This window comes from Aspergillus steynii (assembly GCF_002849105.1).
Source record: "Aspergillus steynii IBT 23096 chromosome Unknown P170scaffold_2, whole genome shotgun sequence".
Classification (NCBI taxonomy): domain Eukaryota; kingdom Fungi; phylum Ascomycota; class Eurotiomycetes; order Eurotiales; family Aspergillaceae; genus Aspergillus; species Aspergillus steynii.
In genome coordinates, this window is record NW_020194399.1 from 3,449,650 (window position 1) to 3,467,581 (window position 17,932).

General features: G+C 52.4%; 7 protein-coding genes across 7 annotated transcripts; 1 reads left to right on the forward strand and 6 right to left on the reverse strand.

The window, feature by feature from the left end:
* Positions 1-184: 184 nt before the first annotated feature.
* On the reverse strand, positions 185-1,383 carry P170DRAFT_453906 (uncharacterized protein; the record flags this gene model as incomplete). The annotated part of the gene is made up of 6 exons (XM_024851397.1): positions 185-247; positions 295-351; positions 403-529; positions 589-935; positions 1,011-1,278; positions 1,329-1,383. 6 exons carry the CDS (start codon positions 1,381-1,383, stop codon positions 205-207), a joined length of 897 nt encoding a protein of 298 aa, XP_024707879.1. The 3' UTR covers positions 185-204.
* A 1,048-nt stretch (positions 1,384-2,431) lies between these two features.
* On the forward strand, positions 2,432-4,704 carry P170DRAFT_423428 (putative G-patch domain protein; the record flags this gene model as incomplete). The annotated part of the gene is made up of 6 exons (XM_024847507.1): positions 2,432-2,602; positions 2,794-2,869; positions 2,919-3,121; positions 3,167-3,227; positions 3,279-3,625; positions 3,676-4,704. The coding sequence occupies 6 exons, from the start codon at positions 2,432-2,434 to the stop codon at positions 4,702-4,704; spliced, it is 1,887 nt and encodes a 628-aa protein (XP_024707880.1).
* A 208-nt stretch (positions 4,705-4,912) lies between these two features.
* P170DRAFT_351982 (uncharacterized protein) lies at positions 4,913-5,539 on the reverse strand (the record flags this gene model as incomplete). The annotated part of the gene is made up of 1 exon (XM_024843901.1): positions 4,913-5,539. The coding sequence occupies one exon, from the start codon at positions 5,537-5,539 to the stop codon at positions 4,913-4,915; it is 627 nt and encodes a 208-aa protein (XP_024707881.1).
* Positions 5,540-5,912: 373 nt separating this feature from the next.
* Positions 5,913-7,942, reverse strand: P170DRAFT_462481 (Zn(II)2Cys6 transcription factor domain-containing protein; the record flags this gene model as incomplete). Its single annotated transcript, XM_024852103.1, has 4 exons — positions 7,618-7,942; positions 6,943-7,566; positions 6,751-6,891; positions 5,913-6,701 (listed from the first exon to the last, which is right to left on the reverse strand). Exons 1-4 carry the CDS (start codon positions 7,675-7,677, stop codon positions 5,913-5,915), a joined length of 1,614 nt encoding a protein of 537 aa, XP_024707882.1. The 5' UTR covers positions 7,678-7,942.
* A 235-nt stretch (positions 7,943-8,177) lies between these two features.
* P170DRAFT_106806 (uncharacterized protein) lies at positions 8,178-9,585 on the reverse strand. The gene is made up of 2 exons (XM_024842297.1): positions 9,049-9,585; positions 8,178-8,964 (listed from the first exon to the last, which is right to left on the reverse strand). Exons 1-2 carry the CDS (start codon positions 9,317-9,319, stop codon positions 8,321-8,323), a joined length of 915 nt encoding a protein of 304 aa, XP_024707883.1. The 5' UTR covers positions 9,320-9,585; the 3' UTR covers positions 8,178-8,320.
* A 1,288-nt stretch (positions 9,586-10,873) lies between these two features.
* On the reverse strand, positions 10,874-14,252 carry P170DRAFT_402882 (uncharacterized protein). Its single transcript, XM_024846452.1, has 2 exons — positions 13,843-14,252; positions 10,874-13,715 (listed from the first exon to the last, which is right to left on the reverse strand). Exons 1-2 carry the CDS (start codon positions 13,886-13,888, stop codon positions 11,230-11,232), a joined length of 2,532 nt encoding a protein of 843 aa, XP_024707884.1. The 5' UTR covers positions 13,889-14,252; the 3' UTR covers positions 10,874-11,229.
* An 81-nt stretch (positions 14,253-14,333) lies between these two features.
* P170DRAFT_402886 (glycoside hydrolase family 55 protein) lies at positions 14,334-17,691 on the reverse strand (the record flags this gene model as incomplete). The annotated part of the gene is made up of 7 exons (XM_024846453.1): positions 14,334-15,241; positions 15,299-15,772; positions 15,829-16,194; positions 16,244-16,665; positions 16,721-16,913; positions 17,415-17,508; positions 17,564-17,691. The coding sequence occupies 7 exons, from the start codon at positions 17,689-17,691 to the stop codon at positions 14,489-14,491; spliced, it is 2,430 nt and encodes an 809-aa protein (XP_024707885.1). The 3' UTR covers positions 14,334-14,488.
* Positions 17,692-17,932: the final 241 nt, after the last annotated feature.

The following is a 17,932-nucleotide window of genomic DNA, read 5'->3' on the forward strand; positions in this document are numbered from 1 at the left end:
TTCCTGTTCCTCCTTGGAGAACATTCATCATGGCATAGATTATTACACAAATGGCTATTTATCAACCTCTTTGTTGGTCTGTGACTTTTGGAGAACTCTCATTGCAGGGTACACCCGGCCTTGCGGGAGTCAAAGTCTTCGGTATCAGATGCGTTAAAATCTCAATTTTGCCTTTCGTAAGACGGTGCAGACTCCTCTCAAAGTTTATCCATATCGCCGAACTAGATCCCTCATATCGTTAAGCATTCTATGTGTTGTCAGCGAGTCCGTAACACTTTTAGGTATAGAACGTACTGCTCTCTTAGGGCTTCGTTGTCTGGAAACAAAGCAGAGACGTGGGTGTTGAATCGACTGCTGACCATTAGCAGATTACTCCGGTGATTTTTGTATGCCTATACTTGCAGCTTATAAAGGTCTAATCGGCCATCATAGTCTTCTTTTGGTTCTGAGATCTCGTTGTACCGGTGGTATGCAGTCAAATATTCCGGTCCGAATCTATTGCATACTGGTCGCCATTGACCGAATTCATCTGCATGCACAAGGTTAGACAAAACCATTCTTGGTTGCTCAACTGAAGAATGAACTTACATTCATTATGCGCATAGAGGCAACAAGCGTCGAAAACAAGCGACTCGTTACTCGTCACATCAACCCCCGAATTCCCATACCACAGATCCCCATGCACAAGAGAAGGCTTCACCACTCGACCGTCACTCTCCAACGGCCTCAGCAGCCGTGGAATCACCTTCTCAAAAATAACCGGCACCAGAGTCTCAAATTCCGAATCAAACCCCTTCACCCTGATCTCGCATTCCAGCGCCCACCGCATATTCTTCGCAAAGAAAACCTCCCAGCTCCCCTCCCACCCGTTCCGCTGGGGTATATTCCCACTCCACGTGTCAACGTGGAATCCGAACGCTCCACTCGGCGATTTACTCTCCCGGTGCAGCTGTGCCAACCGCGCGCCGAATTCATCCGGCTTGGGCATCTCGGAGCGCATTTCCCGTCACTCGCAGAGGAAGAAATGCGTGTGGGGATCCTGCGAGTAGGTTCCCCAGCCTAGTGGCTTTGGTGCGAAAGACGGGGTCACGGCGCGTATGGCTTTCATGGACTCGTACTCGCCTCGGACCATGTTTTGGCCGCCTTCTTGGGTGAAGAGTTTGATGAAGTAGGTCTTTAGAATGTCGGTGGGGAGTTGGGTGTCGATGCGTCCGGTCTTGGTGAAGAAGCTGGTTCCCTGTCGGGAGGTTGAGAGAATTTTGCTTCCGCGGGGGAGTGCTGTTATGGGTCAGATTTTGTGGGATTATTGGGTGCTGGAATGGGCTTACCTGCGAGGACGTTGGGGTCGAGTGGAATGGGTTCTTTGTGGGTGGTGGTTTCCATTGTTGTATAGATTGACGATATAGTTTTTCGATGCGATTTTTGCCTGGCCGTATTGATGCAGAAACGAGGATTGATACCTGGAGTTGAGTCAAGAATTCTACCGCTAATTTCAGTAAAGCGATCTAGGGGGTTGCTTCATCTCTGGGTGTGCTACAATGTCACAGCCCTGCATGATGCATTCTTCGCAAAGTCTTGAAGTCTCGCAGTCGATATTGACAGTGGTGCCTTAGGCTGCGAGGGGCACCCGTCTGTGGGTCGCTGATATTCACTTTACGCCAGCATATCGCCTCCACAAACATCGCGCTTCGCCAGTAGTAAACACTACTCTCCATGTGTCTTATACGAATTAAGATCTAGAAGCCAAATTAATTTACTAATTCTTCTTGCTTTAGTCTTCGGCTCTGCTATGTTGCGCGTTAGTACTAACCATGATATATGTCTCCATATGATTGAAAAAGCACGAGGATTGCATCATAGATTATTGTTTATTTCATCTTCTATCGCCTTCATACTGACATATGCCTGCAAAATGAAGTATTCAGGACCCCTAACGGGTGGTTAGCGATGTCTATGCAGCGAGTGTCTATAGTTCAGAGTCCCAATCAGGAAGGCGACACATGGCCGGGCGGTGAGGATTCTGCCCAACCACTCCGATGCTCTTCGAGACAATCAACGGACTGACCTTCATCCTGCTTCATGCTTCTTGATCATGTCTCGTTTACCCCCTGACGATAACGGCTTCCCTCCGGGTCCGCCGCGCCGGCCATTTCCGCGCCGAGACGACATGGACAGTCGCATGTACGACGATCGATCGCCGTCCCGATCACGCTCGCCTGGCGGTATTACGCTCCTCCCCGCATAGCAAGCATCAAGGCGTGAGATGCTTGAAAGAGCCACAAGTTCCTCACCTAGCTTATCGGATAACTAACACTGTGTCGCTATCAAGAATTCGCACATTCTCCACCCCGAGGCCCCGCATCCGATAGAAGAGGCGATTACTCCAGAGAACGGCTCGATTCCAGACCCCGTTACCGCAGTCGAGACCGCGATGATTATCGGCGCCGGCCGTCGAGATCGCCTCCGCCTCGACGAGGCAGACCAGCCTACCGCGATCGCGACCGAGAAGGCTATCGTTCACCCGGATACCCCAGCCGAAGCCGAAGCTACAGCCGCAGTCGCAGCCGCGGCGATCGACGCGGCCGTCACCCCGGACAAGAAAGTCGAGAGATCATGATGGATGGATTACCGGTGGATATGGTGGAAGAAGACGTTGGGCCACTCCTTCCCCCTTTTGAGATTTAAGCATAGGCGATGTCCTCGCGGATTACGCTCGCTCTCAAATGAACGTTCTTGGTGGCATCAGGCTGAAATGTACATGTCGCCGGATGTTCCGGTCGACGTGTTGCGCAGATCACGAATGAATTGAGAGACGGCTATCATATTGAAGGTCTAGACGAAGTGCGCGTGATTCGCGATCGTCAGACTAGTGAGTAATTCGTCCTTGATCGGGTTGAATCCCTCTAACGCACTCGCAGAAATGTCGCGCCAGCTGGGTTTTCTTCGCTTTCGCAATCTTAACTATTCGCGCGCTTTTCATGATGCCAATTATCCGAATATCATACTTTACGGCCCAAGTGCTGGTCCGAATGATCGTGGCACGAAAGTTCGCATTGCATACAGTCGAGAGAGAGAGGACCGCGCTCGTGCTAGAGCCGAGGGTGATTGGACGTGCAAGATGGTAGGCATATTGCTTCTTCTCTGAGAGGTTAAGCTGACCATTCAGTGCGCCATTGTCAATTACTCGACCCGCCAAAAATGCTTCCGATGTCAAGCACCTCGCCCTGGTACGCCTGCAGATCCAGCACGATATTACGCGGTATGCTAACGCAGTGCAGAACCCGGCCCTACAGGCCCACCTGGAATAGCTGCTCCAAGGGTTGATAACCATGGTGATAATGACGCCGCGCCGGAGAACCAACCTTCTCAATTCCTGCTGTTCCGAGGGTTGGAACCTACAGTCACTGAAGAACTTCTAGCTAAGGGTGTCGCAAAGCTCTATCGACCGACCAACAGTGCAGATGGCTCGGGAGGGGGTCAGAAAAAGAGTGGAAAGGTTGCATCTACAACCGGAGATGCCAACCTGGGCGCTCGAGACGGATCCATTCGTCGTGTTCTTTTAGTGAGAGACCGTCGATCCAACGAGAGTTGGCGCTATGGTTTCGCCGAGTTTGCTACTATCCAGGTACTTTAGCTGAGAATCTCTGCTGCATATCGGAGCTAACTCTTTCTTAGGATGCCCAAGCTGCCACGGCACGTTTGAACTCATTTGAGAAGTTCACAATCTCTTCAAGACCCGTTCTTGTCAGCTATATCCACGCGGGAGTGTTTGTGCCCGTGATTAACCCGACCGCGAGTACCGAAAAATTCACATTCAGCCCTCTGAATAATCCTTCTTTGAAGTTGATGTACTGGGACGACGAGGCCTATGTCAGGGAACTCACGGTGACGTCCGGGGAGGCAGATAATGACCAGCAACCGGCCAAGGGCGACAAGCCAGTCCAGCCCGACGGAAAAGGCAGCAAGGACGCAGACAAGGCCAAGAAGAGAAAGGCAGAAAACGCCGCCAGTGCAGGAGCTAAGAAACTTGCAATGCCTTCGCACCTGCAATTCTGGAGTAACCGACATGCCGAACTGCACGGAATCAAAAAGGATGCAGAGGAAAAAGAGGGCGCTGGATCAGAACTGGGAGATCCAGAAGCCGATGCCGTCGTGCCATCTCAGTCGTACGCTGACCCAAATCGGAACTGCTGTTATCTGTGCATGCGTCAATTCAAGTCGTCGGCCGACGTCAATCGCCACGAGCGTCTGAGTCAACTGCACCGTGGAAACCTTCAGAATGAGGAATTGACCGCCAAAGCCATGGGCAAGCTCATCAAGCATGGTATCGTGCCACAGCCACCTGAATATCGTGACCGTGCGAGAGAGCGCCGCAAGGCTTTCGGTGCTTCTAAGACCTCAGCCAAGAAGAGCGCACCTCCGCCGAAAGAGGAAGAACCACCAGCTGAACCCACCTCCAAGGGTGCTTCGCTTCTCAGCAAGATGGGATGGTCCGCCGGCTCTGGGCTGGGTGCTCAAGGCACCGGCATGACGGCACCAATCGCCACCGAGGTCTACGCTCAAGGCGTGGGATTAGGCGCGCAAGGAGGTAAGCTAGGCGATGCTGCCGAGGAGGCCGGACGGAACACCCGGAACCGATACGACGAGTTCCTGGAGAAGACGAGGCAGACGGCACGAGACCGATACGAGCAGATGGAGCGATAGTTTGGCTTACTGCCTACTACCTTACTTTGCAGTTTGCATGTATGTACAATATCCTTACGAATACCACCGCAAGTGATGTCTTTTTATCAATCATTCCGTACTTTTCACCATTGTAAACAAAACAAAAGGGGGGTATTCCATATGTACAAATCAATCTAAGCTACCTACACAAGATAGCACATCCCATCCAAGGACCCTATCTACCCACTCAATTCTTCTCCTCCTTCACAGCAGCAGCACCAGCACCATCCTTCCCCTCCAACTGTTCCTTCCTCACCTCCCTCTCAAACTTCTTCCCCAACACACTCCCCACCCAAGCCGCCACCTCCTCCTCCAGCTCCTGATCCGTCTTCGTCACCTCCTCCCCATCAGCATTAAACTCGCGCCTTACAAACCGCCGCATATCCTCCACGCGATTGATATCGAGCGCCACCATCGCCGCCCCCGTGCCGACCATGCCGAACGAGATGACATTCAGAGTGGCCAGGTTCAGCGCCTCGAAGGCCTCCACGCCGCCGTTTACTTTCGGGCGGTGGTACGGCGCGCTCGTGTAGTAGGGCGGGATCTGTGCGAGCCAGCGCCGCTTCAGCGCCCGCCGCGTCGTCATCAGGCTGAAGGTCATGAAGGCGAGGCCGCCGAGGAGGAGCTTGTGTTTTGTGGTGGGTTTGATGAAGCGAAGTTCTGGGAGGGGTTCATTTTCGGGTTTGGTTTCGGCGGTGGTTGTGGATGTGTGGTTTTGGGTTGTTGAGGAGGAGGGCGTGTCTTGGGGGTTTGATGTTGACGCCGGAGGTGATGAGGGCTGGTCGCTGCCGCGGGAGAAGAGTGAGGAGAGCATTTTGTTTCGGCAGAGGTTGTGGGTTGTGAGAGGAGCTGGGCTGGATTGTTCGGGGAGGTTATATCATCACTTTGCTAGAGGCTGCAAAACGCAAAAAGGGAATTGACGATGGATGTGATGTGTTCGAGCTCAGAAGTGAGAGTGACTGTTCCTGTTGATCCGCGAGATCGAAAGAAGTGCGGAGAAGCCGATCGATTGGTCGCGGTCATGTGATTTTGGCTTGTTGGTGCCTCAGGCGGCTTTTGACGATTTGCTGCCTCAGGCAGAATTAGGCCTGTATATAGTAGTCGGACAAACCCAAAATTAAGATTATGTGCTAATTCCTGTACAGTCATTGACATCGTACATATATACGTTTGATATAACCAGCCGTTCATGGACTCCAGCTAAAATTCTCCGTGGTCCACGGCCTGAGAGTATGGAATGTGTATATTCGCAACACTCGCAGCATCTGCTTTCGGATCCAAGCCCGCTGTTCCTCGCGAAGACACAGCTCCGGAGACCAGAGGTTTGTCAAGTACGATATGACAAACCAGCCGCCCAGAAGGGGTGCGGTTTGCTGATGGCCCGGAGTAACTCGTCGTCCCTCACATTCAGGGTATTCGACCTTGTGCGGGCTCATTTGAACAGACATGGTTTGGTCACCAAGGAGATACGGCACGGTTGCACAGATGTCCGTGGCAAGCTTTTGGATTGAGGCGGTTCTTGCCTGGATTTCATGGGGCGAGCTCTGTTCGGGAAGCAGGCGAAGGCAGTTTATGATGATATTCTGGATGACGATCCGCGAGTCTCGGTAGAAGTTCCATGTTGAGGCAATCCAGAGATCCAGGTAGCAGTCGCATCGATTTTCGAAAACCCCGGCGTCTCGGACTGATTGTGGGATGAATGTGGCCGGGGTGGGATGCCAGCGGTCTGGGAGGATATGTTTCCAGACTGAAATTTTGTTATCAAGAGCCATAGCTGTCGAAAGAAGGTTCTTCAATTCGTCCGTTTGATAGCTTCCCGGAGTAGAAGAGATACGGTCCCATGTCTGTCTCAGGCTGACAATCTCGGATGTGACGATTGTTAAATGGCCTGATGCAGTCTCGGCCAAAGGCATTGGAAGTGGGGATAAGCTTGGTGTCTGAGCCATTGGGTATGCTAGACCTAGAGATGTCCGAACCTGTTTGGGGCGCATGAGAAACAGCCTTCATTTTAGGGAGGCAGCTTACAATTTGTGTTTGAACTGCCATGGTTAATGTTTGAGAATGGGCAGTCTTTCGTTGCTCAAGGCGTCGACTATTCACAAGTGCGATTGCACCATGTAGATGCGCTTTATTCGTAACTCTGTTCTCTTTTAGAGCGGAGAATTCCTAAACCATACGATCAGAACAGTCCAAATGGAAGCCGGTGTATTTGCTTACCTCGAAGGTTGAAAGTAAAAGTATGGTCATGAGAGTCTCCTCCACGTGGTGGTCAATGTTCCCCTGCAAAGTGAGTCTAGTCCGCGATACCGCTTTCATAAAGGTCTGTTCTGCGGTACGAAGCAACGATCGCTGACCCGTCCAAGCCGCCACAGAGAAGTAGGACACAGCCTGCACAGCAAGGCGTAAAGGTGAATCGAACGAGGTGTTGAAGTAAAAGACCGGAAGAAGCTCCATATACCCCAGCCGAATTAGAGGGTCTTTAGGCAGAAACAAATACGAATTGAAGAACAAAGAAGACACTGTATCCTCCATGGGCAGCGACAAAGTGCCAGGAACCTGCGGCGGCAGATCGACTACCACAGGCGGAGAGCTTGGGGGTGTTGTATTCGAACTGGCAGACATAACAGCCATATTTGACGTGGGTGCCGTGGGTGATGCTTGTGCTTGCGGATCTTCTTGATCCTTTTTAGCAACCTGCGGCGGCTTGCTGCTAGAAACACTCCGTTTCTTCCGCTGAAATGCAGTCCGGTCTCTCAGCATCACGTCGAGAGGATGCGGATACCCCGGACAGGAACGACCCGTCCGGACGCAGGCCCTGCAATGAGGACGAGTTTCATCACACTGCAACAAGTTAGTCAACGATGAATGATCATTCAGCTCCGGTTCGCATACCTTGATGTGCCGCTGTCGGCATGTCTGGCACCCTGTGCTTGGTTTCCCGCCATACACCATCTTGCCGTTTTATCTGGCAGTAGGCTGCGTACTCCGTCAATTTCACGTGTTGATATCCGAGGCCGCTAACAATAGAGAAGCTAGAGTATTAAGGTAGCTGCTAGCCTCCATACAGGGCCAGTCATACCCCACAAGACTGATTAATGAGACAATGCACGTTTGAGATCCATGCACATCGGACTAATATTGCAGCCCTGCAGCCCAAAGAAACGCCTCATATGAAGAAGACCAGGAAGATGAGGATGGAAATGCCGAGAAAAACCATCCCCGGTCCGATGCTGAGAAACACTGAAGGAATACGAGGCAAGTAGGCCGAACAACAGGCGGCGACCATCGCCGCTCACGTGGTTGGTCACGTGTAGTGCTCTGGCCACGTGTGGCCCACTCTTGATGGTACAGCCAATAAGACGCAGCATCAATATAACAATGAACAATGAATGCAACAACATCCTAGTGTACCTAAACAACAGACTGTTAGGGTAGTTAAGTTCATTTAGACGTCATAATCAATATCCTGAGTACATTATTATAAGATCTTGAAGAAATCTCCACTCATACCCCATTACAATAAATATACACCAAAGTGAAATCACCGCTTCGCTTGATAAACAGCAAACAATTTAAACTCCAACATCGTCACATCCTAAGGACCATGCTTCGGCGTCCCCGCAAGCTCTCTCGGATTTTCTTCCATCTCCCCCAGCTCTACAAAATGACTTTGACGTCCATAGTTGGCCGCTCCGTGGTTCATATACCCGCCTGGTATCATTCCCGGCTGCCCCAAAAACTGGCCCTCACCTGCGCCCCGCGCCTGAGCCTTCTTCAGATTCCGGTTCTGTCTCTGCAGGATAAACGCCCACGCCAACGACGCCAGCGCAATCACGCCCAACGGGACACCAACGCCTGCGCCAATGGCCGCCTCCTTCCCGGAATTATCGCCACTGCTCGCTCCGGGGAGATTGGTTGCACTGACACAGGCCGTCGACGTCGATGTCGGGGTTGATCCCGTCGACGTTGCGTTTGCATCCGACCCTGACGTGCTGTTCGAGATCTGCGAAATGTTGATGGCACTGGCATAGTGTTCGTCTGGATCGCTGAGGGCGAGACTCTTGAGTGCCGCGACGCCCACCATCGCTTTTCCCGCGTCCAGTTTGAATGCGTCGTCGCCTCCGACGCAGGCCAGGCTGCTTTTGTCCGAGTCCCATTTCACCCCGTCGCAGCAGTATGTCGGTGGGCTGGTGTTCTCGAAAAGAATGATGGCAGAGCCGCGGTCCCAGTCGTTGTTTTCTATACCGCGAGAAATCCCAGTCAGCGGTGAGCTCATCAACCTGGGAAGAAGGGTAGAGATCATAATGAAATGAGAATACATACGTCCTGTACACTGCTGCGGACAGCTCGTCCCCCAGTTCCGATCCGTGCAAGTCCCCCGCGACAGCATAAACGGCTGTTTCACTACGTTATAGCAGTACCCGTTATCCAGGCAGATCGAGCCCGGCGAACAGCAGAAGGTATTGGCGTCCGACGTGCACGGTACGTCGTCGGTGATCTTCCCACTGGGAAATCGACAGATGCGATCATCTGCTGTGCTTGGCGACACCAGCAGCCCCTGAACGGCGAGCGCGAGAAGCGTTGACCACCGCATGATTTCCACTATTCAACGGCCGGGATTATCTGAACGCTGGGAATAAGAGCCACCCAGGCGATCGGGTGCGGGCGAAAAGGACCCAAGATCTTGATGTTGGCGCTAGATATTCGAACCCAGGTCAAAGGATCCAACAGACGTGAACGAACTGACAGGGTGCAGACTGCAGAGAGAGGAAAGGAAAAAGAAAACGGGTGGGGGCTGGATTTTAACCATCTTTCGAAAAATCAGACCTTCTAGGCTGACGGAGCCGGACATTGTCAATCGCTCTTAGGCCCTCAGCAATTCCGGCCCAGGTCACACAGAAAGAGACTGCACGAGGCTGTAGGGGACTAGGTGTGAGTGGATTGCGGAGCCGGATCCATCATCACGATATGAAGGTGAGGATCTCATTGGGCCAGAGAAAGTAGGGGAGTTGATCCCTGGGGTCAATCCTTTGCGGTTTCGGGCACTAGGGTCTTTGCTCGGTGGGTGGGCCTTCAGCTGTCTGTCTGTCTGTCTTTCGGCGTTTTTTTCTCTCGACTTTAAACGGTCAAGGTACGGGGGATTTCCGTTGCAATTTGCCTGTCAATCTGGTGGTCAGCCCATGATTCATGAGTCATGTCTTGGGTCTGGGGCCAGAGCACATGGGGAGCTGGGATGTGTTTCAGGTTGAGGGATTTGATATTGCTGTCGATAGGACGGAAGACGGAGTAGGAGTGTCGACGGAAATACTCCGGACTACGGACAGAATCCATATCTACCGTTTGATAATAACTTAATTTAATTACAACGCCATTGAGTAGCTCCATAGAAACTTCATCCAACAATGAAAACTTTGAATGTCAGTATGACAGATCAAACTCCAATCTAACCTTCAACGAAGGATCGACTTGCGAAATATTAACCTAATCGAGATCTAGTCGTATATAAAGCGGAAGACAATTACTTGTCAAACAACCCCTAAATGCGGTCTCTGCATCCATCCATTCTACATTCATGAATCCCTGTCTAACCGTTGCCACAGAATCTCAACCTGCCAGTAAGTTTAATCACTGCTTTGCCCTTACTAACCATAATCTCTAGCCTCTAGATGTCATAGAAAATACAGATACCGACCGCCCCTCCAATTACGGAGTATTCGAGAGAAACCAGGTGACCAGAGTCCGGCGTCTTAGTAAAACAGCTAGTCCCTCCATCAGTCAATTAAAGTGCTGGCAGCTGGCGAGTCATAAACACTGAATCATTCCCAGTGGAGAAGCCCCGATAGCATGAGGAAGAAGTGGATCGGACTTTATTTAGCGTATCCGGTCTTATTGGCTGCGTGGGATTTGCAATTCGCAGCTAAAAATACTACCCCTTCTGAAGAAATGGACGAGGGTGTTGATTCTTGAGAGAACTAGAATGGCAATTTGGGATTTACGATTGATTCTGGGGAGTTACTACGGTCTCATAAAGTAATTGGCGTCAGTGATGAAGCTTTGTTTTTACGTTGTATATACTCTACTGCATATAGGCAGAAGAACTCTAGTATTAATTCCTTGAGGAAAATATAGCATGGAATAAGTTGGTTGAGATCGCTTGCGCGTTCATTGTAGTCATTCATATCTAAGTTTTATAGCATAGGGGAATAAACACCTGTACAGTGTTGGAATCATTGATACATGCTGTTCGACCGAAATTGACGCCGGAACTCCATGCTTGAGATGGGCAACTTTCATCGTAATCGAAAGGGAATCATAAAAAAAAAGAAGAAAAAAACATCAAGCATCTCAAGTACATCGCCCTCATATCACATTATCATATTATCAGCGTAGTCATTCGTCACATCAAAAGAAAAGGGGGGAATAATCGTAAACGTCCATCTCATGCTCATAAAACCCATAAAAAACAATAAATCACAAATGTCTGTCGATCGTTAAAGGTGACAGCTACTTCATCGACCCAGTGGTTATCAACATATCCGCTCGGCCAGGTCGATGAAAGCGATCAATGCCCAGATGCTCCTTGCCATCACGCCCGACAAAGATACCGAATCCGTAGGTCGGGAATTCTCGGTCTCCAGGCGGTGCGATAACCAGTCGAGTGACGAGATCGGCTTTGCTTCTCGGTTCGCGCAGGAGTTTATCCGCAAGCAGTGGGCTCTGGTAGAGAAAGCTCATCTGATCGGCGAGGGTGCTAATGTCGTGGGGTAGATACCGGCAGCGACGCGGCCAAATGGCGAAAAAGGAGATAGTGTACAGTCCGCAGAAGACGACAAGCGCATAAAACGCGGGCATCAAGGCGGCAATGCGGATCTCTTCATGTGAAGGGTACCACATTGCCAGGAACACGCCCCCGGCAAGGATGGGAATGGCTGCAGAGGCGACCGCCATGAACGAGATCCATGCGACCTTGTAGTGCTTGTTCAGGACTGCCATGACGGTCACCTGGAAAGGGAGACAGGACGAATAAGCGAGCAACAGACTCTGCTCTGCGGATGCACCTTCTGGGCGGGACAGACCGACAAAAGGCTGCAAGGCGCGGAAGTAGACGTCGATAGGTTGCCATGCCAGGAATAGAACGTTCCCAATCAGGGCAGGGATAAAGCTGTACAAGAAGTTGGATGAAGAGAACGCGCCCGTCGACGGGAGGGTCGGCAGTCGGGGCGGAAACCCGCCTTTAATCGCATCATGAATAAAGCTCACAAGCACGAACGCGATGAAGAGAGCGCAGATGGTTACTGTCCACGCCAGGATGAAGGTGCCTCGAAGGAACCAGGGGGTCCAGCGATAGCGAACGGATGGCGAGAACAGGTTCTCGTCGAACTCGCCTTTTCCCATTGTGGTCTGCTGTTCCAGATCGAACGAGACTTTCGAAAGGCCCTGGTATTGTTTTGCGCGATTCTTTTCGATGAGATGCAATGAGGGGTTCCCGATTGGTGCGTCAACTTCACCGACGCCGTAGAAAACCTCCTCGTGGTGTGGTAGCTGCCAGTACCCCAGCCTAAGCACCCGAGGATCGAGGGTTTCGCCCACGTTAGGCACCGTTTCGGACTGCTCAAAATCGCGTAGAACATTGGATCGCTGGATGATTGAGATCAAATCTGCCAGGCAGACCGGGTCCCACATCAAGCCAGACCAGGTGTTGAGGAAACGGAATGTCAGTAGTAACAATCCAACAACCAACAGGCCGTATACCGCGATAAGAGTCCAGCCAACGCTCATGACAGAAGTCCACCGCCACACTCCTTCGCCATCAATCACATACCATTTGGCTTGGAAGAAGCAACTCAGCAGTGGTATCGTGATAATGTTTGAAAGCCAGACTGTGAGCAGGGCGAATCCGACGAGTGGTTCACCGTGACGAAAATGCGACAGATCGGGAAGAAGGAAGTTTCGGGGTATAGTCGACAGCTTCTGCAGGACGTGACCAAGAGGCCTTTCCGATCCCATGATGGCAAACGGCATGGTGCGATACAGCGCCGCCTGGATGGCAAACGTCCAGATCGTGATGATGGCCGCAAGAATCTGGGGAAGGAACTGTACGACAAAGTATCTCCCTCCTCCCTGGCCATTGTAGTTCCACAGGCCTTGGTGTTTCTGAGCCCATGCATTGCAAAACGCAATACCGGCGATCATGAGCAAGCAGCAGATGATAATCGCTGATAAAGCCCATGGCCTTAAAACGATCGGTACGTAATCAAGTGGCGGGTACAGTAGACTGTCTTCGGGAGGGTCTACCGCAGCATATGTTTCCGGATCCACCGAGTTCGGCGGTAGTATGGTGTCTCGTGTCGGTTTGGGCGACGAATGTTGCGGGCTGGGAGGCTGCTGTCTAGGGCTAGAACGGGGGCTAGGACGCTGTGCGGGCGAAGACTTCTCTGGTTCAGACGGGCGAACAAAACATCCAAGCCTATCGTCCCAGACGAGTCGCTCGGCCGGTGGTAAATCTTCACTTGCAATTGAGTCGTGTCTACTCAAGCCGCGAACCTCTTGATCACGCGTGAGCTGGCCGATCGCAAAGTGGATGTACGGGGAATCGTCCAGCCCCGGCGTGGGTGGGGGACCGGCGTAGCTGTCGCGGGGCATCTGACGACTGGAGCTGTTGGACATGGGACTGGCATGGATCGGTCTATTCTGAACCTGACGCATTGCGCTGGAGGCAGGCGAAGGCGCATTCCTGCTCTGGTTGGAAATGCCGACCGATTGATCGGATCGCGAAGCCATGGGCGGGGCCGCTAGGTGCGTTCGAGAAATGGCAGGAGACGAAGTACGGGACGCAGGGTGAGAATTGGGTGTCGCATACCGCACAACCGTCGCTCGGCTGCCACCGCTGGGAGACCTGGAGCTTGAAGTACGATCGGAGAAGGAGTAGTAGTCGTCGGAAGCGGCGGCAGACTGCTGGGACTCGGTGCGCTGCAGTTGGGGTCTGCTTGCTGCGAGGGGATTAGCCAGCCATGCCTAGCGACCGCCAGGGAGAACCTTGCGTGGAACATGGAATTGAAGGGGGACGGTGGGCGGACTTGATTTGCCAAAGCATCAGAGCCCAAGATGAGTACTTACAGCTTACGGTTCTCAGGCTGACGTTCGTAGAGCCAGGAGCAAGCATGACGGTTGAGAGCAACCGAGCAAGGAATGTGGAGAGCTGCAAACTTGCAGAAACAGATGTCCGATGAACATTCCCAGGACGCAGGCACTAGAAATTGTGGGAAAGATATTAGATAAGTGCCTGTCACGTCAGATGCCAGATGGGGGGCTACTCCCCATGTCGGTGACCCTACTGAGGTGGTTGGGTTGTGTAGCCATTCGCATCTCCCAGCCTCCTCGGCCCAGCCACTCGCGGCTGCCGGGAAACCGATGCGAAACGACCAAAATATCACCGATCGCCAACATGGCCGCCAATGATTGGAGTGAAGCGACCCTGGGCACGATGCATGGGCGATGGTTGGACCGGTGCCGGTTGGGCGCCAAAGTGAGGTGGAAGTCAATCGAGTGATTGTTTTGTTGTGTTGGCATCGTCAACGTTGCGGCCCGAGGCATCGCCGACCGTCGCTCAGGAACATCTCGACTAGTCTCTCCCTTCTACTCCGTACTCCATCTCATCCACAAGGGAATTAGTGTCATTAGGATCTCGATCTATCGATTTTACATGGTCAGTGTCGACAGAAATCGACACTTATTACAAAAAAAGCATCTATATACTCCACCCTCACGAATTGTACAGATACGCCGCAATCACCCCTCCCCAGCCACCGGCATTATCGCTCTGCGTCGCGATCGCCTGGCTCCCCTCCAGCACCATGTTCGTGATACTCTTCGAGTTAGTGCCATACAGGTACACCTTGGTCGAGTCCAGAATTTGAATGTTGTTCTTCTGGCAGTCGCCATTGCAATCCCCGTTAGCATTGAAGAAGACCCAGTTGCCACCACCGTACAGAAAGAGGTCCGAGGAGCCCTTGATCCTCTCGAACAGAGCCATGCGGCATTTGGCATCATCGGGCGCACAGTGCGAGAAGTCCGGATCGCTGGCTATGCGGTGGTCGGCCCACGGTGCAGGCGCGTAGAGATTCCCCGGGCCTTGCCAGTACGGCGATTCACTCTGCTGCAGGGCGGAGAAGACATTGCGCGCCTGTTCGAAGTTGTACTGGTAGAGCGTGTGATGCTCGAACCCGGTGCCGATCAACCAGGTGGCGCTGGTGGCTTCGACCAACATTCCCCGACCCGTGCCGATGTTCTGCTTATGGCTTCCGTCCAGGTCGTGGTCCGCCGTCCATCCCCACATGTTCTCGATATAGGCCGATGAGGTGGTGCCGAGATGAAGCAGGCCCCATGCAGCCTTGCATTCGCCCGGAGAAGCTGCACAGCCGGTTTGCACTTTGCTGCCAACCGCGCCTCCAATGCGGAAATGCGTGTTCCAGAACCCGACATCTCCGGGCTGATTTCCGGCAATGTTCACTTCAACCTGGTGTTGACATCTGCGTTAGATGGGCGGGCTCAACGAGGAGTTCAGACTACATACCACTTTGCAGCCGGGCAGAATATCCGCCACGGTAAACATCATGTCGCTGACTTGTGCAACGCCCATATCACCGGGGTACCCGAAACGAACCATAACACGAGGCGAGGCTTCATCCTGGAACAAATGGCCGGTTGCACTGATCACACTGGCAAACGCATCTCCAATGATACGGGTGCCGCCCGGAACGAAGATAGTGTCGGCCACGATGTACGTGCCCGCCGGAAAGTAAACCAATTCGCAACCACGCATCTGGCTCAGGATTCGGTTGATATTCGCGCTGTCGTCCGTCGAACCGTCGCCATATACCGGGATCCCTGGAACGGATTTGATGTTCACGACTTGGTGGGCACCGTATTCCGAATACGTCGGAGGTGGCATGGTGAAGTACTTGCCTCCGGGGGTCAGGCTTTGAGAACGAGGAGTGGTGACCGAGTCCCCATCAGCTCTCCTCTTGTTGGCATTCCCGGGGTCATACTAATTGGACAGAGTTAGCACCTCTAGTTCGCATGTTCCAAACAATCCCAACTTACCACCGTTCCGTGCACCCAAGTGTCTGTCACAGGGCCGGAGAGCTTGACTGCCCCTGCAAGAGTTACTGTAGTTCCGGTATTTTGGATATTTTCCAGAACTATGGCGTTCCCTGCGTTGCCCGAGTCCCCTGATACGATCAATGAGTTCAAGTCGGCTCCCGTGGAATCAATGACTGTCAGCGATCCAGAAGTGCCGCCTGCGTCAATGCCGATATCCCCCTTCTCAAAGTGGCAGTTCAAGAACACAATATCAGTTCCACCTGCAATGACACCAATTTTTGTTCCGGTAAACTTCAGGCTCTTGAAAACCCATTGCTGGCCACTCAGTTTCATCCCGATGGAACCGCCTTCGAACCACAAATCATTCTGCGCATCGTTAGCTATCACAGGCCTCCATGCCGCGACTGAATCATACCATGATAAGATTACTATTGTAGTCATATTGCGTGGTCAGACCGACGTGGTTCGAGTCGCCTGTCGGCATCTTGAACCCAACATTCGCCAGTTGTGTCGCCTGACTAACCGTCCAGTCGAGGAGGTTGAAATTCTGCGATGCCGGGATAGCCGTGGAATCGAGAACAATATTCTTGATCCCGATCTGGAAGTTGATAGTACCGCCGTAGCTGGGGTCCTTTCCGTATACCAGATGATCGTCTGAGAACTCAGACGCCGCCTTGAGCGTCGGGGGATTCGTCGGATCTCCCACGATCACCGTGCCGACATAGAACTGCACCGAACTCCTCATCAAGTACGTCCCGGGCGGCAAGTAGATAATAGCGGGTTGACCGGTGGTCCCCATGAAGTGAGATCCTCGATCAGGTCCGTTGTCCGGTCCAGCTGTGACGATATCGTTAGAATCAAGTCTTGCAATAATGAACATGGTCAACCATACCCTGGATTGCATTCTGGATTGCCCCCGACGCATCGGTCTCTCCCGTGTTGTCGGCTTTGAAGTCCGTCACCACGTTCCGAAATACCGTGTAGTTCTTCTTTGAGCCTGATTCCAAAAACGACGATTCCCCATTATGCTCGATGTTCGCGTACCAGTAGCCAGGTATCGGGGCAGCCCCGTCGCATGATCCGCCCTCTTGGCTGGCCTGAGCGTTGTTGTTTATTTGCTGCTCGGTCGACTGGTTATCGTCGAGGCTTGTATGAACGTCGGGGGAATTGCTGCTTGTTGGTTGCGGGTCTGGTATCGGACTGGAACTAGGAACTGTGTATGAGGCGAAGGTAGTACTGCTACTCGAAGGCTGCACAGGCGTTACGCTACTGCTGAAATCCGAGTAAGGGTCGGCGTTGATGCTGCTGGCTTGCTGCGTGGGCGCTGCAGAGCTGCTAGTACTGGTATCAACGTCGACGACAGCAGCACTGCTATCCATTTGTTGCGTAGGTACTGCAGAACTGCTAGTGCTCGCATCAACACCAGCAACAGTAGCACTGCTACTCATCTGCTCCGTGGGCATCGTAACACTGATAGAACTTGTGGGAGTGTAGGAGGCGTAACCGCTATCACTCTGCTGCGAATAAACCCCGTTGTCGCCGACACTTGCAACGGCCGAATGATCACTTGAAGACTGTTCAGGGACGGTGCTGCTGGATACGCTCGAGCTGACGACAGGGACATTGCTGGATTGCTGCGCCGGCACAGCGCTATCGTTCTTCAACGTAAACGGGATACCTCTGCCAGCTTCATCAGTACTGCTAGACAACAGAACAAATTCAAAGGGTCACTCACGTCGGCTGAGGCTTGTAATCTAGCGGAGGATAATACGTCGGTCCTAGCCCTGAATGATCCTTTCCCTCCCCGGTGAGTGCAGGGCCGACGGACAGGATGAAATTGACGATGGAGGGTATAATAGCCATGGTTGATGGAAATATCAACTCAATCGCCAAAACAATCAGAGACTGTACATCAACTTGGCTTGTGCGAGTGCACCTGCAAGAAGCTCGTCTCTGAACACTGCACAGAGAGGAGGGCTATCAGACAGGGCCCCGGCAGATGTACGCGCGGTGGCAGGATCGGTGCTCCAGGCGTCACGAAAGAAAAGGAATGAGAGGTAGAAAAGGACGCGTGAAAGGCGTTAAAGCCTCGTTTGTCTAGACT

Bases quoted from the DNA above. Each gene is read 5' to 3' on its own strand.
- P170DRAFT_402882 (XM_024846452.1), bottom strand. From the start codon at position 13,888: ATGCTTGCTCCTGGCTCTACGAACGTCAGCCTGAGAACCGTAAGCT. The intron at 13,716-13,842 runs GTAAGTACTCAT...ATCCCCTCGCAG, and splicing joins CAGCCTGAGAACCGTAAGCT to CAAGCAGACCCCAACTGCAG.
- P170DRAFT_106806 (XM_024842297.1), bottom strand. From the start codon at position 9,319: ATGCGGTGGTCAACGCTTCTCGCGCTCGCCGTTCAGGGGCTGCTGGTG. The intron at 8,965-9,048 runs GTATGTATTCTC...CTCGCGGTATAG, and splicing joins TCCGCAGCAGTGTACAGGAC to AAAACAACGACTGGGACCGC.